Source organism: Phalacrocorax aristotelis, chromosome 5 (genome assembly GCF_949628215.1).
Source record: "Phalacrocorax aristotelis chromosome 5, bGulAri2.1, whole genome shotgun sequence".
NCBI lineage: Eukaryota > Metazoa > Chordata > Aves > Suliformes > Phalacrocoracidae > Phalacrocorax > Phalacrocorax aristotelis.
Window position 1 is genome coordinate 12,990,046 of NC_134280.1, and position 22,687 is coordinate 13,012,732.

Here is a 22,687-nt window from a genome sequence, read left to right on the forward strand (position 1 = left end):
CAGATAATGCTGCTGTGGGACACAGTTTTAAAAAGAGAATCAGCCAGCAAATTGCTAGTGGTGCCTAACATCAGTTTCCCTATCAGGGCAACACTGGGAGGCTTTTCTAGCTTAGGCCACACTTTCATTCCTTTCTCGTGGCTCCCCCGCTTTCCAGCTGAGAAGCGACTCCAGTGCAACACGATCTTTTTTGGAAGAGCTGGAAAGCCTCTCACATAGCAGCCACCAGGAAACACAAAAAAGCAGCTGAAAAACTGCAAAATTAAGGAACAAGCAGCCAATGCAATGACAAGATAGCAGCAACATAAGGTCAAAGTCACAAAAGAAATGCAATTACTCCAATGTGCTCTTTCCTTCCTGCCCCTCCCTCGCAATGAAATCCCCCCTGTATTCAAGTTACTCCTGCCAATGTGGGTAGAAACACCCAAGGGTGCCTCCCGGATGGAGCAGGAAAGATATTCCTGCTCCTGACCACTGCACTATTGTTCCATCTGCCTGCAGTTAGGAAGAACAAATACATTGGGTTTTTTCAACTCCATGGTCTCCTCTGGAGATCTTTTGCTTGTGGGAAACCAGCTTGTCTTATGCTATGGCCCAAACTGCAAAAGTAAAAAGCGTGTGCAATACCCATTTGCACTTCGAGCTCCGCACAGGCCAGAGGGCTAGGCACTGTCAGACAGATGTATTAACACTTATGCACTCCACATACAGTGTTTCTGTCTTGTACAACACAAATCTAGAAAGGACAACGGGTAAAGAAATTACAGAAAGCAGCTGCTTAAATGAACAAGCAGCAAGTCATCACCACAAGAGGCAAGACTATGATACAAGCAGTGGACAACTAGGGGAAAACCGAGAACAGGCAGAAGTAGAATGATAAAGATGGGACAATATGGCATTAGTGAAGCACAGGTGACGTTTCTACTCAGACTTGGACATCTCTTAGTGGAGAATGGAGAAAGCTGAGATGACATGTTGGCTTACTTACATGGGGCATAGAACATCATCAGAAGGGGTTTGTCTTCCTTCTTCAGAAGTCTTCTCAATTCCTAGTGAATGAACCAAAGAAAATAAGAACAGACCTATACCCAAGGACACCTCTTATTATTTGTGTTTAACTTTAAAAATTAATATATATCTTCATAGAACATATGCTCATTTATCTGAGGGAAGAGAGGTCATCTTTCCTAACAGACAAGACTTGAGTTTCTTCTCCTTGCTCAATTTCAACTTGAAAGGAGATGGCAAAAATTATTATAGATTTGAATATCTGCTCAATACCCTAGACCAGTATCTTCACTGTTGAGATGTAGAAGTTGCATGGCTTGTTTTATTCTCACTGCAGAATCTCTGACGGGAAACAACTTCTTCCCTGACCCATTAAAAGCCATACTCTAGTTCAAGAAGTCAGACTCAATAATAAACAAGTTCAGTTTCTACACTATGAAACATGCTGGAGTTATGAGAAGCCATGAGAATAGATTTTTATGTATCAGCATGATAGAGAAACCAGATGAAGTTTTCAAACTGAATGCAACCCTTCGAAGGCTTGTAACAGAGTAGAGAGGGTGAACATTAAAAATTAATCTTCCTACAAAAACTGAATGTCAAAATAACTGTTTCTAATATGAAAAATGAGAGCCAGAAAATTGAAAAGGCCCTTTACAAAATACCAGCTAGAGTCCAATCAATTAAAGTTTTAAAAATCTATAGACTAGAAAACTAATACAAAAGACCAAGCTGATCATATTAGAGAGAAAATAATGGGTAGCTCTGTGGCGGCAGTGGCTTTTTAAGGTAGTTTTGTTGTATTTGCTGCTTTCCCACTTAACATGGAGAGGACATTTACTGTACAAGGTTAAATCACTCAAGATCTGGATCCTATTCCTTCCTGCTCCAGACTTCCTGAGATGACCTCAGCCGCATGAGGGAACCCAAGTTTTAATAACAACCTGCAGTTTTAAGAGCAGCATTTTTCCTCCTACTTGCATGCTGCAGTGACTGCATCTTGCAAGCTGCTGCACTTTCAAGACAAAACAGGTCCCTTCCACCACCCTATGCACAATGTTTTGATACTTGCCGTGTAGCTGGCAGACTAATAGCATGACCACATGTAGGGGAGAGGAAGGCAGGAAGCAGGAGACTTTACTCTATAGTTATCACAATCCACAAACTTTGTCAAGTCACTTAAAAGTTGGGTGCTTTAAACTTCCATTCCAAAGAAAGGAAATAATGGTGCTTCATCACGAGTTAACACAAACATACACACTTCCCTTCATCCCCTATATTTATAAAACATCTACCCAGCTAATGTACCTTTTCACTGTCAACATGCACAACATCTTTGGCTTCCGGATCCTCCTCCCACAGTGGAGCACCTTCTGGATCCTTGAGAAAGGCCACTATAGACTGTAAAAAACAGGGGGAGAAAAAACTGTTAAAGAAAAATTAATTGAAACCATGAGACATCCAATCTAAAATTCATGCTGTCATGCTAACCCCATCCAAGTAGTGCCTTTGCTTTTCTGCTTATATACTCATCTGCTCTAATGCAGATGAACACAAATCTGTCGCAGAACCAAGTGATACACTGGTGTGTACCTTCCTCATAACCAGTATCCCAGCTTACCAGTTCCCATTTCCACTATAAAACTGGGGAAAACGATGTGAAAGTAGACCAGCACACAGACAGTAGCTTCAAGGATCCTTCAGAGAGCTCTTTCAATGGTCTAGATCTGCAATACTTCCACAGCTACTCCCTGGCTTAGCAGGAAAGATTTCTCTTTATGTAGAGGTCAGGTTCCCATGCCCTTCACTATATCTGAGTAACTTTTTAATCCAATAGGACTAGTTGGAGGGCACACTGACACTCGCTGTGAGCAAATGCAATGACCTCCACACTTGAAGATCAAACTGCTTATTTGGTCAAAGGAATGGGATTAGGAACTATGACCCATGCACCCAGAAACTGCATTCAATAGATTTTTAAGAAGGAGAGTTAGAGGCAAACACGACAAGAGAAGTTGGAAATAAGAGACCCTACAGTTCTGCAGCTCCCATATTCAATAAGCTGAGGCTACGCATATAACATGCATACTTTATAACTGCTTTACCCAATTGACATGCAACCAACAATCCACTTCAGCAGACCACAGATATTCTCTTTATGACAAGGAAATACTCTCTGCTGATTCTGATTTCAGCCTGAGCCTGATGGAAACTCCAGCCCTCTAAAGTCAATGAGACACACTCCATGAATTCCAGCAGAGTCGCACTGCCCCTAGTTTCCAGCCGTACATGGAAGCACAGGCTTGATCACTGTTATCCTCGGATGCCTGTGCTCTAGGAAACATAATACTTGGTTTTCTGTATCCATTCACCACTCAGATTGACCCTGGTTTTTTCTCCGTGGCATTGCTTGTGGGTACACGTCCACTCTCAAAGAGGATCTCTGCCACACCAGTAACATAGTGAGGTCCCTGAGGAGGCTCCTTCATTGCAGGAATGAGTGGATGATGCCGCAACAACACCAAGTGAACTTACCTGGAGGTGGAGCAAAGAAAAGCTTCATTAAAGCCTTTTTCAGCCCATGGGATGCTTTGCCAAAGCAGCTCATGACTGGAGAGCAGAGCTGAGTATATACTAACATACACCATAAGCATGCATCTCAAAGGCCAGGTTTGTACTCCACCTCTCAAGAGCAGGTTAGCAGCACTCCTGGTGACACATGCTGCTGAAACAGTCTCACTTGTGAGACTTCTCTGCCCTTGGATAGGGCTGCTCTGGTGTAACATCCCAACACCTTATCAACAGATAGTGGAGTTCAGCTCATTTTCCTGCATCTCAGTTGGTACTGCAAGACTTGGGAGGATTCAGAGCTTATGGCAGGATCCATTTATTTCATTTATGTTTGTCTGCTTGCACAGCTAATATTGAAGAGATTCGTCTTATCACAAGAGGCAGCATATATTAGTCACTAGACGGCAAACAAAGCACTTGATGTACACATTAAGAAGACCCAAGGGGTGAGGTAGTAGTGTTGGGACCACAAATATTTCAAGAAGAAATTTGTTTTAAGATGGCATTAGCAGAGAAAGGAGCTAGCTAGGGAAAAAAAATAAAATCAAGTAATTTATAATGGAGTCACAGTTGTAAAAAGCTCTAAAACTAGAGGTATTAACATCGCAGATGATGCCCTAAGACAACTTAATAATATATAGGGAAAGGAGAGAAGAGGACAAAACAGGGGAGATCATCTACATTTAGGAAAGCTACATGAGGTTCTGCTCGCTCTCAGTCTGCACAGACCTCGGCTATGCACTGAGGGGGAGGAGAGAGGGGTCAACATTTTAAACGGCTAATGAGTGTGATTGACTCTGCTAGTTTCAAGAATTCCTGTGTGCCAAGTTCAGCCATGTAGAAACAGATGTGGTTAGAGTATGGGGGATTAAAGAGATTTAATTCATCCAGCCTCTCCCTCTCAGCCAAGACAGAAAAAATTAGATATGTAATGTCTTCTGGCAGGAGCAGGCGGTACGTTGCCTTGCACTCATGCAGTGAAGACTCACTCACTCCATGCAGTGAAGACAACGGCCTGTGTGCTTTTAAACAGGAATGAACCCCCCCAAAACAAACCACAGCACTGTCTAATCACAGAAAAGCAGCAGTCCTGTGGTTGCTGGGTTAGAGAACAGAACAAGGTCCAGGCCACAGCAACTCCCACCTTGAAGAATCAGCTACAGTCCTCTCCTGTCCTGCCACGACACTGTCAGGACTCACTTTTACCCTGTGGCACCAACAGAGCCATGCTGGGCTCTAACCCACTGCCCAAACCCCTGTGACAGCTTTGAACATCAAGTCCACAGATTACAGCGTATGGCTTCATTCATCCTCTGTTGCTATAAGCAAGCAAGTTTTATCAGCACAACAGCTGGCTATCATATATGGAGCTAGGTTTTAACCTGAAAAAAAAATATACATAAACACATCCCTCTACTTTTCACTCCTTTGAAGCAAAATGCAGTAGGGATGCTAATAAAGAGACTTCCCTTGATTTCACACACATACCCTTACAACAGCAAACTAGAAAAGGATTCAGAGTTTGGAGCAGGACCAATTTATTGAGTTAGTCTATTCCCTTCGCTAGTGCTGAGAAGATTTGTACTTTAATGAGTTTTCTCCATTTCAGAAGGAGAATAAAACTCTCCCTGTACTTCATCCTCCAGAAAAGGCTTCATCGTGTAATAAACACAGCCTGGATACCAGCCTTATGGCACTGTTGAGGATTAGGACATGGTGGGGCTAAAGCAACATATGAACAGATACCAGTTAAGATCACAGACTGATCTAAGCTTAGGTCTCTAAAAGCAGCTGACTACAGATACTTGGGGAAAAAACTACACTAGTACCATTCTTACATAGCATACACTAGTATATGCTCCCAATTTCTGGCAACAACTAATTAAGTTTATGGACTCTGCGCCAGCTATTGTATTTGGACCCCTGTGCTTGCTATCAATGGATCTATCCTTTACAACTACCTAAACCTGTTTTTAAGACTTAAATTCTTGGTTTTCATAACATGTAGCTATGAGTTCCACACCTTTTTTTTTTTTAAAACATTGCAGTTATTTCAAATCAGCCTCCCCAAAACACCACTATTTGTAGGGGGGAGGGGGAAAAAAAGTATTAATTTCCTTTTTCAAGCTACTCACAGTTATACAAATATCTATTGTAACCTCCTCCAGTTGTCCTTTTTTCCAAGCCCAAGAGCCTCCACATAACTATTCAAGCCATCTGTGCCTCTGCTCATCCTCACTGCCCTTCTGCGATACTTCTACACCCTCCACTCGATGGGGCAGCCAGAGTCACATACAAGGCACAAGATGAAGGAACCAAATGCACTCAGGTAGTGCAATAGTGTTTCTTCTTCCATTCTCTGTTCCTCTGACTTTTAAATACTGTTAAGCACAGGACCAATATTTTCAAGCCAACTGCTGTCCTGACTGGTAATTCACACCCCATTACAACAGCCTGCGTTACTCCAGCATAGTTGGAGCTGTGTCCTTTCCTTTCCTCCCATGTTCATTACCTCTAAAGTTCCAGCTTTCATATTGACAAGCCACTTCATATTGTAAGAACCTAAACCCTTCTGCAAGGAGTTGGAAACATGTTTTTAGACTTACTCCTAATAATTTTGCATCACCAAACTTTGTTATTTTGCAGTTCACCTCTCTTTATCAGATACCCCAAACAGCTCAGATCCTAACACAGGTCTCAGCAGCAGGAGGTTCTGACTGCTAACTTCCCCCCACTGTGCACACTGAGCTATCCTTTATTCCTCGTTTTTCTAACAGTAAACCCACAAGGGCATCTCTGCTATTTACATATGGATTTAGCTTAAGAAATTAAAAGCTTTTCTTAAAAAATCCAAGTACACTATCAGCTGGATCAGCCACATCTATGAAATTGCTAATTACTTCAGAAGAATCTTTTTACACTCCTTCAGAGCTGTGTCCATCATTCTCCAACATGTCATACATACATTAATATATCTACTGGATGCCTGGAAAGAAGATCTGAGTTTTATTGCCACAAGCTTGCTGAATGATGTGAAACAAATCCTTTAATCTCCCTGTTCTTCAGTTGTGTCCCCCTGTCTGTAAAATGGGTATGACACTCTGTGTAATTGTGTTGCTCTGCTGTTTGCCGTTTGTAATGTACTGGGAGATTCCTGACAAACACAGCTGACTGAGACAAAGAAAGGTCACTGCCTCAATAGAAGAAAACAGGGAGGGAGAAATACAGAAAATATTCAGGCAGCTGCAAGCAGCAGAACAAGTAAACACTCAGCTGAGGTATTTGACCATTGCGCAGCTCTGATGCACTGTCCAACCTGTAAATCATTAGCAGCTGATTTCACATGGGCAGTTAAATTAAGAAAGACTAGAGCTCCTGGAGAGGAGCAGCTTCAAAACCTCTCTTCCACCTGCACTGGAATCACATATCCCTGTCCTTCTCCCCAGCAGGCAGAGCAAGAGGGAAGGGGGAAATGCTCATCACAAAGCTGCAACTGAAGGAAAAATGGTACGGTTCCTGTTGTGCTATGATTGCCTCTCAGCCCTACACTCCCTGAAGCTCTGCAAGCACTTTCCAGTTGATCCAATCTGTAAGGAAGAGTCACAGCACTAGTTCCTGGTTGCAGTACTTTATGGAGGGCAGGAAAGACATTTCATGCACTGTTCAAACCACCCAAATTCAGGCTACTACCAAGTCTCCCTCACCCTGCTACCCACCAAAAGGGAGAAAAATTCACCAGGTGCATTTCCTCACTAAGTACAGAAGGAGTCTTGGGCACTTGCTGACTAGGCTGGGTATCTAACATGGCCCTTCCCAGTGCCAAGCAAGATTTCTACTGCAGGAGATGGGAAGATACACGGTCCTACTCTCCCCACCTCAGGTGAATCCTGCATGACAACCCCAAGTGCAGGCTGAATGGATGATTCAAGTCAGGGCACGCTTCCAAGTCAGTCCCCGCCCCCCTCAGCTACCCCACAACTCTTGACTGTAAAAGGAAGATCAAGAGTGAGTGTGCTTAGAAACAGCCACTCTGACAGACTTGAGTTCATGTAGCATCTCCCACAGGCTTTCCCTCCATCCCGTGCCAAACCCCTGAGCAAGCTAAAAAGGGGAAGTGAATGTAACAATGTCAGCCTGAGGTGGTGTCATCAAGCCCTCACAAGACCAACGACAGTGCAGAGCTGGGTTTGCTGGAGGAGAAAAAGAAATGGGAACCAGGCATCAGAGCTGAACAGAAGTCATTTCTGGAAGCCAAGTCATCACAGAGCTGCTTCACATGAGGATACTCCCAGTGCTTCACCAGACCTTCGCAGAGGAAGGCTGCACAATTTCGGCCTGCTTATTGCACTGAGTACCATTTCCACAATCATCAAGATCTACACATTCGTTTCACATTTCATATCTTCCTTCCATTGCCCTCACAGAACATTGCTTTCTGCTGCTTTGTGTCAAGGTTTGCAGAAGGAAGGTTGTTTTATCCCTGCTGCACTCAGGGCACATCCACAGGAACAGCGGCTCCATAATCTGATAAAAGATAAGGCCACTGATCTCTCTTTAAAGTTTATAAACACACAACCTAGAAACCTCAGAAAACTCCTTTTCAAAATGCAGTATCAACTAACAATTTTAGTTATACTGCCATTAATAGCACCTTGTAAACACAACAATAAAATCCCTATTTGTTACCAGCCTGCAAGTTAACTTACAACTTACACTGCAGTTCAACATGGGTTCAATCTTTTTAATAATACACAATTTTCCTGGATCTGTGGTTGGTAGACATGTACACATACAAACACCTTTAGGTCATTCTGACAGTTGCTTATGAAGATTAACCCCCTCCCTTTCATGCCTTCAGCATGAAAAAGTACCAACAGCTGGTTTTAATCCACAAATGTCTCCCCCATATCTAGCAAAACCAAAAGAATAATAATCAAATATTTAAATTTACCTTCAGTGTGACCGCTCTGTTATATTCAGTATGAAATGCACCGTCCCTGTTGAACAAGGAGTGGGGAATAGTGTTAACTTACAGTAACGTTGGTGGAATTCATACAGCTGCTCTCCCTCACTTCTCAATAACCAGAACTAAGTAGAATTTACAGTACAGTGATTTAAGGAAAGGGAAAAAAGAGTAAGGAAAAAGGAAAGGTGCAAAACAGTGTAAAGCAAACAGGTTTCTAGTAAATAATTTGCTCCCTGACACTAACCAGAACACTTACTAAGGCATGATCTTTGGATATGGAGATGCAGCTGCTCAGTGTCTCTTACACTTAACAGTACTCCCACTCCTATTATTTCCAGGAAGAAAATCTCTTGCTGTCTCACTACACTTGCCTTTCTCCACTTACTCTATGAAGTACTATCTCAAATCAGAAAAGCAAGCACACCGTGGTGAAGCGCCTTGCCCACAGCACATGCCAGCGGGCGTATGACGGAGAGAGTAAGACAGCTCAAATCGCCGGCATCAGCCCTGTGCATTGGGTAGTTTTAGTCCATTGGGCACCTCTCCCAGGCCCTGCTCGTGCTTTTAATGTACTCTATTCAACAGCAGAATAAATTTATCTCAACTTCTCTCACAACACATGCTTGCAAACTGAAGAAACGGCAATCAATTTTGCATGTCAAAGGATAAAAAAAAGTCTTTATGCTGCAGCAGTATGGAGCTGCAAGGAGAACAAACGGTCCTAACAGGGGCATCAACAATTAGGAACTACAAATCCCAGCCCAGCACTCACTTATAATGGAGTAATTCCACTCCTTTGTCCTTTGAATTAGGATCTACCTTCATCTTCTTGCATAATTTTCGGCTTTCAGTATCACTGCAAAAAACACATATTGGAAGAAAAATGGTTACAAGAAAGGAAATCAAATGCATTCTGTTCTGAACACTCATTGCTGTGCTTCCTCATCACCAATTAGTTGCAACTAACAGGAATTTGGAGGCTGTTCAGTTAAGTTTGTGGGACAAGCACTGTGGAAAGCTGCATTAGCCAATTTAATTTCTCCATTTGCTTGGTCAGAACACAGTGTCACTGTGTTACACAACACACTGTGTTAAAACCACATTCCAAAGCCAGGCCCTAACCAGTAGAAAAGCAGCCCATTCTAGCATGTTCAAGTACCTCAGCAGACCTTCTGTCCATAGGATTAACATACAATTTAGGAACTCAAGTTTTCAAGAAGACCGTGCTACTGTTAGGGTGGTGGTCAAAGAGAACTGTTTATGAAAAGATTCAAAAAGAAAGAGCAGGTCAGCTTTTATATCTGGTAGAAGATAATTCAAAATCAAAAATAAACATCTTCGTGGTATCTCCAAGCCCAGATCACAAGTGGCTAGCCTTAAAAAGGTCCTGCAGAAAACAAAAAGCAATTAAAATTTTGGACCCCCAAGACCAGCAACCCGATTCACTCTAGGTATGAGGGATGTGGCCTGGAGCCACATGTGGCAAGTGGAGCTAAAAACTATCTGCCACAGCTCCTGAAGAAGGAGGCCTGTATTAGCTGACAGACCTGCTGGAGGTGGTTTTGCAACTGAACAAGAATTAATTGCTTCCAGCACCAGAGTAGGCCAAGTTGAAGAACAGAGAAGGGTCATGGGAGAAAACTGCATTTACATTTGCTTAGGTGGGCAGTAGAGGGTCTTCATGGCCTAAATAACAGCTGTCCTGAACAATGTAGGTATGAAGCTATAAGGATACTTCAAGCTGAAGCGAATATGAAGTCAGTCAAAGACCTGGGGAGATGAGTGAAGCAGTGTAAATACAAAGAAAAGAGGATGATTCACATTGACAAGACTATTCTTTGCATTGACAAACAACAAGATTAAAAAGCTTGGAAACTTGTTCCCAGCAGAGGACAACTTGTACCTTTTCAACAGATAAATCAATTTAGAAAATGAAAACACTGAAAACCCATCAAGCTTAAACTGATTAGAGACACCGAGATGCAAGGGTTGTGAGAGCCTCACCAAATTAAGTGCTGCTGCCAGCACTGGTGCTAATTCTCCCAACATTCTCCAGCTGCCTTTCTGCTAATGTGAGGAACAACAAACAATAAGTTTGCAGTGCGCTGCAGATGAGAGCGCACCTTTGCAGAAACTTCTCAAATGCTTATCATAGACAGCATAAAGGAGCGGGGTGCTAGGGACACATGAATCAAAATCAGAATATTACACTGAAGACAGAAATGAGCATTTTAAGGAACTAACAAAGCATGAAACTACCTCCACAGGAATGGGCAGTTGTAACCCCAACTGTATAGAAGCATGTTTATCTTACGAGTCTTACTGAAGTCATGTCAGTTCTGCGTTTTCAGATCACAGCCAAAGTAGTTATTGTAACCCGTAAACACTTTCTTTGATTCTCCAGGAGGCTGGAGATCTGAGCCTGAGAAAACAGTTATTTTCCTGTTGTCTGCTGCATCTTTGTTTTCCCCAGACTGCAGTGGAAGGTGGAGCTAAAACATGTCATCTGTTCATTGACTAACGTGACCGTCTCTCCTTTTAACAAAACTAGATTATGAAACAAATAGCCTGGATTTGGAGTTTTGCCAAAAGCTACTTTGCCACGTGGAGTTTGTTCAGAAAGTCAGCAGCAACATCAAACCCAGGGCCAGAAACATCCTGTCATATCTCACCTGCAGTCCTCCAGTGGTCCCACAGGCTAAACCTAAGTGATCTGAAGGTCAGGGAATCTCAGGAAGAGGCACCAGCTTCAGATCATCCTCCCATCTTACTGCAGACAGATCTAGAGGCACAGAGAAGCCCTTGTGGCCCTGCTGGAGCTGACTGCCAGACAGTTAACTGAAGTCAGCCTGCACCACAGCCAGCATTTGTAAAAACTCTTCTAGGCACTCCCAAATGTTTCTAGGACGTACATATATTTGTGGACATCTCAGCCTTGCCAAGGCAAATGTTAGGTGCTTGACAGAACAGGTATAATGCTGAAACCTATCTCCTGCAACAGGGTCTGTCAAACCCTGAGATGTACAGACAATTGTTCTGGCACCAGCAGAGGACCAAAACAGGTATCAAGACAATTCTGTTGCTAGTTCTGCCACCAATTTGGTGCAACTCCAACCATATGGGGGGAGAAAAAGTGTAATTTTTCCTTATGTGTCATTTATAGATTGGACACTCAGATAAGTTCTGCAAGGTTCAGAGTTGAAAAAGGCTACAAAAACATCGCCACTGAGAGGTACCTGTGAGCAAGCAGCTAGCAACTCCTAACACTCCAACTCCTACCAATTCATTTTCTGTTTGCGTGAGTTTCTGTTGAAAACAAGACAGATAAGAACAGCTTTCATTTGAAGGAAACAGGATCTAAGCCTGCCATGCTTTCAGGATTGCTCCATTCATAGAGATTCACATAGCTGCCTGAATGCACGTCCATTATCACAGGAAAGAAAGCAGCAGCTTGTTCCAATATGTCTCTTTCCATTCAGTGGACAGATTCTCTGCACCACTGCATTGGGAGTTTAGTCTGTTTATGCAAGCTATTTGCACTGATGCAAGGGATGGAAAAGGAGCAAATTCCCAGAATAGGAAGTGTCTAAATATGTATCAGTAATTTTTTCATGCATCAGTGCAGATTTTCACACACGCCAGACCCACCAACTCAGATGCTATACGATTCTTTGGGGGGAAAAAAAAAAAAAGGAGATCTAAAGAAATGGCAGAGATGGACCCATTTGGCTTTTCCTTCTGCATTCACTTACAGCCAGACAAAAATAACCTGCAAAGAGCAACCTGCTCCGATATCATCTAATAATGACCGTTATCCTTAATAAGAGTAAATATCAACACAGATGCAGTCTCTGCTCTGAGATTTGCCTCTTGGATCTCAGCCAACACCCTCTCTCTGAAGGTGAGCTCCTCAACTCACACACAGGAGAGGCTAATTAGGACTCCAGTTCTTACAATTTAATTATACTACTTGAAGAGGCAGTGTAAGAGTTTGTTATAAAGACTAAAAGAAGAAAAAAAAAAGAAGGAAAAAATCCCCAACAGAAAACCAAGACCTAAAAAGCTGAAACCACCCCCAAAATCAGTATTCTACCACCCAGGCCAAGACACTCCAGACAAGGACACCAGGCTCAGGAAATACTGGCCCAAGGATGAGGTCAGTAATGTGCCCCAGCAGCCATCCTTGGCTGCCTCGTGCCGTTTCTGTCCAGAGCACTTTGAACCCCCTCAGGTCCCTGCTGTTCTACTACTGAAGGGACCCCCAGCTTTGCCTGCAGGCAGTCCTACAAATCATCCAGCTTTATTTCCGTGGAAAATCACCCAATACACCAACCAATCTGCAATACCACAAAGACCCTAACCAGCAGCTATGTAGTAATAAGGTCAAACCTTCAGTGGCACAATGGCACAGCTTCCTTCCACTCCCACAGGCACGTTTCCCCAGGCTCCCCCTTTCCACAAAATCAGACTGGGGCTCCAAAACACTCCTTTACTGGAGAAGTGAAGACACATGGCAGCTTGTTAAAAAGAATGATAAAAATGAAAGATCCAAGTTGACCTAACTCAGCAAGAAGTCTAAATAACAGCAAAGACAGCATGCATCACATGAATACTTTATCCCTTTCCATCTACATCCCCATCTCCTCTACTCGTAAACACTTCTGTCATTTGGGGTTGTGATGGAGCTGGCAGGATGCCCGACCAGAGCACTCCCTGCAAACCCCTGGGGTCCCCTGTCAGCTTTAGCATGCATGAATTTGCACTGGCAGCCAGCTGTTACTGGGGCAGGAGGAGGACGAGGGGCTTGTGAAGGAGATCTGACCTCCTTTGGCTGACCACCAGTGAAGCCAGCACCTGAAGCAGATGTGCCACAGGCACTCACTCCTCAGGAGAGGCACAGGATGCTCTGCCTGTGTGGGGCTGTCCACAGGCCTGGCAGCTTGTGGTCATAAGGATGAAGCAGTGAGAGATACTGATGGCAGTCCGCAGTGGCAGGAGCAACCCAGAGAAAGGCTTTTGCAGCAGTGTGTCAAAGTAATTTGGAGAAGAAAGAACAGAGGACAAAGCTAGACAAGAGGAACACAAAATAAGATCCAGGAGTTTAGCTGCAGTAAGTCCACATTGATTTCTGAAAAAAAACAACAAGCCCAAGCTGGATGGATCCTGAGTAAGAAACAGTGCACGGAGGTGGCAGTGCAAAACACCCTCCTTGGAGTGAATTCAAATATTGTCCTGGCAGGTCCTGAAGGCAGCATGGTAAGACCAAACATCCTCAGCACCATTCTCCCTCACAAGCACAAAGATGATCTTCTGCAGCTCGCTAATTATTTCCCTTATCATATAATGCTGCCCATTGGCTTCTCATCAAGAATGGAAAACAGCCCTACAACCACATCAGCCTCCGGGGAGGAAGGATCTGGAATGATTGTCAAATCCCCTCTTAGGAAATTACAAAAACGCCATCCAAAAAAGTTCATGCCTCCAGTTGCCAATGTAATAGCAGCATGTACACGTGCTGTGTGGCCACACCACTTTGGTGCCACAGTGCTGGCACCGACTAACACTTTGCAACGCAGACTAGACCCAGGCACAAGAGAAGTAATTAATAAAAACACTGACCGCACCAATTTAAGTAACCAGCTCAGTAAATCTGCCTGCACAAAAACCATTTCACTCCTCTACCAGCTTATCACGTAACCACGCGTGAACCACAGAGCTCACAATCTGTAAACAGGTTTTACCTCTTCTATCTGTACATCTCTCAGTCTGAAACAGGCCTCAACAATCCACATCAATTATGCTTCAGCAGTCCCTTGCATCACAGTTGCGCCTGTAGACCCCAACGCAGGGGAGGCTCTGCTGTATCAGTGGCTGTACAAACACTGTCACTATCCCAACAGCTGGAAGGCACAAGACTGAGCAGGTAAGGAGAAGGAACTGGCTCTGAAGCAGGGTGATACGGCAGAGAAGAAACAGGGCTGCCTCCCAACAGTGGAAAAATCTTTGGAAGGTACCAGTCAAAGATGTCACCTTGTTACCAGCACACTCTCTCATTATTGTCTCTGTTTAATTGCTTTCATTTCAGTGGTGGGTATGGTGAACACCACTGTACAGAGAACTCCAGTGAAAACTTTGGGGAAGTGCACGTGCAATATCAGACCAGCCCTCAGAAGCGAATTATCAAACAGGGTTTCCCAAGGCAATGTACAGCCTCTGCAATGCCCTCTGGATACCTTCCATAGAAATCCCTCTCCAGACAGACTGATGAACATCCTGAGAAAGCATGGAGTTGAGATCCTGCCAAACAACTAATTGAGCTTGTGACCCAAAAAAGCAGAAAAGGGGGTGTCAGTGCCAGAAATTTCCTTAAGCCACCTAAAAATAAAAACCACGTTTGCACTTGCAAACCTAATCTGAAAGAGGAAGTCATTAACAGTCAGTTGTAGTTAGATGTGCTCCTCCAAGGTTTCAAAATCAAAAAAGCAATTCATTAGCCATTGTTGGGGACAACATGGGATTTTGACTACGCTTCTTGCAGTCATCAATCCCACTCTCCAGCAAGGAGTGTGTGATTCATTTACACTGCAGCAGCTCGTGTACTTTGCTGACCATGGTGATACCTGCAAAACTCGCCTCCCTCAGACTGTGGGCATTGCCTCCCCATCACCCTTATTCCTCCCTCCCAGCCCAGGGTAGCAGCTGCCACAACTACTGCTGCCAACAGTATGTCACATTTGTAAGGCTCCTCATATTCTCTAATGATCCCAGACCTTTCTGTATCACTCTCGAGAGATCTGAAATCAGAGAAGGAAAAAAAAATTTTAAAAATCAGTTCCCAAACCATTAGCTCAGCTTCCAAGAGCACTTCTCCAAAGGGCTATGCTAAGCAGCCACTGGATGGTAATGGCTTACATCTACTTGAACTGAAAGCCCATATGCAGCTTTCTGTGCAGACAGGCACCTTGATACTATGCTCCTGAGTGGGGTTTAAGAACCTGCAGACACCAAAATAGGAACAGGCCTCAGGAGAGGTGGACACAGAAGTAATCAGCACAGGAAGCTTAAAATACAAGATTTGTCTTTGAAAACAAAGCAACATTTTGCCACCATTCTAGGTTCCTGATAGAAATTATCTTCCAAAAGAAGTAACAATAGCAACAGGTTTCCATAGCACAGAACAAATAAGCCGCTCATACAATGCAGCAGCTGAAAAGCTTGCATTTTTTAAGGGATAGGGAGCATGAAATCCAAAACCAGAAAATGTGCTGCTGGAAAGAATTAAAGATTAGGATTAGCAGACTGACAGGACAGAGTCTCATCTGAATTTAGGGCCTGATTTCCCCCCCTAGAATGCAGCAAAAAGCCTCCCTGTGACCCACGAGGCAATCACAGCCTTCTGCTCCAGATGCTCCCCTGGAACGTGCCAGGAATGCAAACAGAATAATCCATGCGCTGTGGAGACCCAGCACCACTCGTCACCCAATATAAACGACTCCCTGTGCCCATTAATCAATTAGAGAGGTCAGGAATCTATAGGAATGAGATTAAAAAGAAGTATTTTCCGAAAATTAAAACCCATGAGCTTAATTCTCACTGCAAGCAAGAGTGAGCCAAAAAGCAGAAAGAAACCCAAGACAAAAAGGTAACAGGTATCGTCAAGCAAAAACAATTAAGGGAAAAAATTATAAGCTCCAGCCTTGCAGAAACTCAAGACGTTATAATGAACGACACTTTCCATGGAAATATAAATTAGTAAGAGGCACTCACAGCCCACATACCTGCACAGAAATAAGCTGAACACATTCACAGGAGCTACCAAAGGCTTTGCAGGAACTTCTAGAAGCGCTGAACACTCAAACTCTCTTTGCAAAGCAGCAGCTTTCCTCATCAGACTCATTCAGACCTCCTCTAACTCACACAACCTGGTACAGGGGAACACGGTTCTAACCTGGGACACAAGACAACTGCCTCTGAGTACGTCTGAGTTCACACCAAGATCCTCACTAAGGCAGGTACTGAATGTATCACCCATGGGCGCACAGGCACTGCAGCACATTATACTGTTCCCTTGGTGCCTCTTTCATGACCTTTGGCTGCACTGTGGGCCTGGAGAAGATGCTAGAGTATGTTTTAAATGAAGTGTTGAATGCAGGAAAATGGAGGTAACTTTACATTAAATCTTAGCTTGCTTACTTTTCATTTTAGTCTGAAAAGCAATGACGTCGAAGATCCACAGTTAATGAGCAATTCTAGGCAAAACGCATGGAATACACATGGTTAGGATGAAACAGACATGAGCCCAGGCTCATACACCCAAGCACTACAGTGGATTTTGGTTAAACACACTGAGAATTAATGCAATACGTGAGACTAAATGGGCTGCTGTTAGGAACCGAGAGCTTCCTTAAAAAAGGAATTTTTTTCAGACTGGCATAGCACTTCCTGCATGGTCACTCTCACAGGAAAATAAAAGGGCTTTAATGTGAATGAGCATTAACTGCACAGACAGGAGGAAAGCACTGAAAATCTATGCTGCAAATGCACAGTTTGCCCATATAAACAGCATTCACACAAGGACCATGTTGTCGCTATAACTACACTTGTAAAATGTTCCTGGTGGACACCTGGCTTACCTCCCCTGGACTAGCTGCAAATGGAGCCCCTGCTTCCTCCCTGAGGCTGGCACCTAAAATAAAGTGCCATGCACTCCCATGCTGCCACTGCCCTTCGCCTTCAAGGCAACTGTAGTAAGAGGCAGAAATCCCAGACACTGCAAATCTACTTGGATGGAAGGGGTCACATTCGTGTAAGAGCAGCACTCCTTTCTTTTTTAATCTCTCCATTAGAACTGGTCATTTTTATTTGCAATTTCAAAGGTTTTCATCAGCTTTAAAATTCAGCTACAAGGAAGAAAGAGGAGTTGACTTATTCTCTTAAATAAATCCTACTTCTGATCAGCTTTATAGGAGTGAAGGTAAAACCTAAACAGTAAAATGGCACTTAATGCCATCTGTACCAGCAGCCTTATTTCTGAAACTCCTCCCTGCTATTTCAAGGTATTAAAAAAAACCTCATTTATGATTGTGTGTATGGCTGAAGCCTTTCTGTGTCAAAGCATAAGGGAATTCGAAATTTGGGAAGGAAGGTTTCATCTAAAAGGCAGATAAACATGGAAATTGGGGGAGATCCTGTAAAAAGACAAGTACGTTAGATTTGGCTCTCTCCTGAACCAGCACGTTTAGATGCATAGCTTGGACTGGTCTGTTTTACCAGCCAAATTATGGTCTTAACCTTTATGTTAAGCATCACAGGATTCCAACAATAATGAGTAATTACTGAGGATGGGAACTACAGGAATGACGCACAGGGCACACAAAAGGGACTACAAGAATGACACACAAAAGCAGAAATGTGGGATTAAAACCAACCAAAAATTAGTCAGACATTTTAAACCAGATGGCATTTCCTCTTCCTAGCAGTCTGATGTGCTAAAGCCAAGCACACACGCTATGACAGCAGATGGAAATCACACAGCTTTGTTTATGTTTGGGACCTACAGTAGAGGGAACCATGCAAGTTTGAGCAGGGAATAATCACCCAGAGCCAAGAGAAATAGGTGCTTTTTTCAAAATACCAGTCCATAATTGGGCAGGAGTTATAGTCAATAAAAAACTCTAGACAATTCAGTAACAGGAAAACCCGGGAGGATTCACTAAATCGCATTCAGGTGGAAAGAGGTAGTTTGAACCTCTTTGGCCACCTCCTCAAAACTGCACCTGACCACAATGCATTTTATAACCTGTCAAACACATTTTCTTCTCACCAACAAAGCCATTTTACTTTCTTTCCCCTTCCACTTCACCCAAACTAGTTACAGTCTTCCAACTAACATCAGTCCTTGGCCACCCCATGGTCTATCACAAAACCTACTCAGGAAGGCTAGAGGATAACTTTATATTGACTACTTTTCAAAACCAGACCTCAGGGCATCACAGACTGGGACTGGAGCTTTGTCTGCTTTAAACACAAGCAACAAAAATTAAGTCTTTCACTCAAGCAGTAATTTAACCTCATTGTGTTCCCAGGCACATCCCTTTGTACCTTTTTCCTTGCCACCATAAGGATTTGCCAAGAGTTGCTATGAGGGACCGTGGGATGCGGAGGCTCTGGGGCACACACACAGACCACCCATCCACCTCTGCAGCACACACCAGCTCCTCTGCACCCCAGCCTGCTGTTACAGTTAGCAGTATCCAAGCTCTGAGATTGCACAAGAGGACAAGACACTTTCTTTTTGGCAGACATCTTAAGCTTTCAACTCCCTACGAAGCCCTTCCATTTTCAGAACTTCTATCAGCCTCATACTAAAAATAATTCAATAATAGTCCTCTGCTTGCTTACATGCCCAACCCAATAGCATCAGAATGCATTAAGTGAAGAGTGCTCATTTATGCTGCTGTAGCATTTTTCCTTTCAAAGTTTTCCAATCTCTTTATAAACGTTGACTAATGAGTCAGGCAGTATTTACCCAGTTGCCTGGAAAACAGATACACCTTTTTTTATTTTAACAACACGAAGAAACAAGAAGTGAATCATTCACAGAGACAGGAACAGAAGCTGGGACCCTCAGCTCCTATTAACGTGGTGTCTCCTTGAACGCGAGTCTCAGAATACTTGCTTGCAAGATGACTGATCCATCTCTCTGGGACGCTCTGAAGATTTTCCAACCTGCAGCGCTGTGCCCTACCCCTGCTACCACTTAGCCTCAATTTCAGAAATTAAGCACCAGGTATTACAGGGAGGAAATAAATAAATAAAAGGTAGCAGAGAGCACTCCATTCAAACCAACAGCAACAAAAAATAGCCATCATGCAGAAGACTGCATTTCACCAGGCGTTATTAATTCAATATTCTGTTGTCTCTCATACCACTGTTCATTCAACGTGAATTGTCTCAGCAAGGACTTCCTAATTAACACATGGAAAGGCTACTAGAATAAAATACATTTTTGTGACATCATTTGTGCGTCTGTTATCCACAATGGAAACAGCTTCACATTTAATTGTGTACAGAGCCACATATGCTATCCCAGCACACAGGAGCAAAGTGACCACTTCAATGCTGCAAGCAATTCTCGTGCTGCCCCGTCATCTCTAGCAGGATGCCATCTACGTGGCTGTGCAAACTGACTGAAAACTCCTGTGAACCTTACCTGCAATACTGCCCGCACAGGCGTCCCCAGGTGTCTTGCACTCACCATGGCCCTGCTCCAGCATGGCACTTAACGCAAGCAAGCCTAACTGCGCAGGGAAGGCAGGCACCTGGCACTTCCCAGTCTTACCTCTCCTAAGCCCAGGCACTCCGGGGACCTCTGCTATCCTGCCGCAAAGTGACAAACTAAGTGGCAACCTCTTCTCCTCCACACTAACAGTCTCGGCAAGAAACCAAGTATTTTCCCCACACTGTGCTGAAAAACTAACCTCCCTGGTCTCCCTGAGACCACTCAACCTGGAACTGAAAGCTCAAGGCTAACCTCTGCCTCATACCACAGACCTAAGAAAAGCTGAGGCCAAGAAGCCCGGTTTCCATGTAAACCAGCAATTCAGGCAGCCCTCCTCCAGCCAAGCCTGCACACTCCCCTCCACTGTATGAAATACAGAACATACTGCTGAGACTTAGCAATCCATAATGATTTCCATCAGTGGAGCAGTATGTTCTTGCTTTCTCCTGAAAATGAGGGGAAGAAGGGGAACAACAAGAAACAAAAAAAAAACACCGCCAATAAAGAAAAAGAAAAGAAAAAGACTGCCGTCATCGCCACAGGGAAGCAGAGACACAAACCACAACTCTGCATGTATGCCAGCCTTGCCAACGCTTGGATCTGAAGGCAAAGAAGTCCGCTACAGCAGGATGTGAAGAGCAAAGCCAAAATTCCCTGCTAAATATTGCTGCCAAACAAGCCATTTCTTGTCAATATTTGTAAAACAAATTGAGCCTGTGCTGTAAATACCCCTGCATCTGTGCGCTGTTTGTTTCAGCATGAAGTCTTGCAAACAAGCTTCATAGGATACTTGCAGTGGGAAAATAGCTTGAGCAACTCTGGTAGGACTCAGATGTTCAGGCCCTACAACTAGCCCTTTGCAACTAGTGACAGGCAGCCTCTCACGGTATCACTGCAATGAGGTGGACAGCAGTTTGCAGCCACCTCTATACACACCCAAAAAAAAAAAAGGAAAACAATCTTTCACAGAAAAAAAAAATATTTAAAAGTTACCTCAACACTGTGAGATTGAGTTCAAAATGCATTAAAAGTTTAACAAGCAAATCAACCGCAAAACCTGGCTCAGGCTCAAACCATTTAGTTGTTTGCATACATTAAGACCTCTTTTGCCAGAAGCCAATCTTTCAGTTCACCTTGCCCCATAGGAAAAGTTCACAGATTCTGTTATGACATCCCTTTGGAGGAGGGAATGACAGAACAGTCACCTCTGACAAATTGCTAGCTACAGTTGGACAGATCATCTATTTTTTCCAGATTACCCCAAACGAGTGATCTGAAAGGAAGGACTGCTCAACCCCCAAAGACAGAGTTACAGCTATTGCCATGTTACAACACCCCGTCTACTGCCTGTCACTAGGCAAGTGGCAATCTGATTGTGACATTACTGGCATCAAAGCAAATTTTGGGAACCTAGAAATCTATTCCCAGGTCTCCCAACCTCTTGCAGCATGACCTTCACCTGGCTGCTTCACTCTCTGGGAATAACTCACCGTTCTTTATGAATATATGAAGCTCCTTAAATACTTCCCCACCATAGTCAGAGGAAAGGCACTGCAAGTACCACGCTTCCTATGAAATGTATTAAAGCATTACCTTGAAGAGACTTTAAATACATTTCTTACAAGTAACTTCCTCAACAAAGTTTGGTTTAGATGACAACATTTGGAAAAGGAGAGCATATTAGTGTTTGAGGAACTGAAGTTTATTTTACAGCAAAACCAAACAACGCATTTCCCTCCCCATCACTATCACTTAAAATCGTGGGAGCAGAGACTGATTGAACTAAGTGCCAAAACTTCCCTGGATTTGAAACTGAAGGCCTAAACACTGAATCTTTCCTTCCCCAATCAGAACTAAAATAAAACCTGGTAATGGTTATTGCTTATAGCAGCATTTTGAAGAGCCAGATGAACAGCCTCATCATTCCAGCGGTTGTACACACGTGCCACGTGCACAGACACATGATAAGCAGCAAGTCCCCAACACAGAGGCAGCCTAAACCAAAAGGGAAACAGAAGACACCGAAAGGTAGCAACCACTCCCCAGTTACAAACAGGGCCAATTAGAAACTAAAGCCAAGAACCTAGCCCAGTATCCTATTTGCTAGCCCTCACTACTGACAACCAAAAAATGTTTAACAGTGCTTTCATTAGAAAGGGAGACTGGATTTCAGAGCTATGCCAGATCTCCACACAACCTTCTCCTTGTCAGCGTCAACACAATTTATTTGTTGGCTTTTCAGGTGGGTGGCTTTTCAGCTAGGTGGGAAGTGGTACAGGCTTCACTGACCTCGGAGGAGCAGCCCTGCTTTCTGCCAGCAGATGAGTTGGAACACTGTCCCCATTGGTTGGGCAGAGATGAAAGTGTCTGTGTGTTTGGATGAGCCCAGCAGAATGCAAACAGAAAGCAGAAGCAGAGGACTCCATGGGAGAGATACCTGCCTGGCAGCAGGGGGAGAGCAAGACAGGTTAACCAACAACAAGAGCACATTAACTTTGATTTACCAATGACTTATTCTGGGTCATTGCTTGATGGATGGAGGTTGGTTTCAAAAGTATAGTTTTAAGGGAGCCACATGATTTTCAGAGCTGACTTAGATTTGTCCACAGCATACAATTTCTTCATACCATGGCAATCCACCCAAACACATAGGTAGGCAGCAAGCTATTCCTCTGCAGTGCAGGAAGGGGCATTTGCCACCTGCAGGCAAAGCTCTCGAAGCTGCAGAGGCAGAAAGGCACTACGATACACGAGCTAAAACCACAGGCAATATGTTATTGAGCAGAACCACACTGGAGGCTTTCACATCTGCTAACCAGAAAGTACACACCTGTTCATTCCTTCCCTCACAAGCAGCCACT

General features: G+C 43.7%; 1 protein-coding gene across 1 annotated transcript in view; it reads right to left on the reverse strand.

The window, feature by feature from the left end:
• PDIA5 (protein disulfide isomerase family A member 5) overlaps positions 1 to 22,687 on the reverse strand; it is a 102,842-nt gene that overhangs the window by 64,453 nt on the left and 15,702 nt on the right. The window contains exons 4-7 of the mRNA XM_075093030.1: positions 9,318 to 9,401; positions 8,531 to 8,576; positions 2,317 to 2,409; positions 989 to 1,049 (exon numbers count right to left, since the gene is read on the reverse strand). Coding sequence (XP_074949131.1) covers positions 989 to 1,049; positions 2,317 to 2,409; positions 8,531 to 8,576; positions 9,318 to 9,401 — 284 coding nt within the window. The remainder of the gene's footprint in view (positions 1 to 988; positions 1,050 to 2,316; positions 2,410 to 8,530; positions 8,577 to 9,317; positions 9,402 to 22,687) is intronic.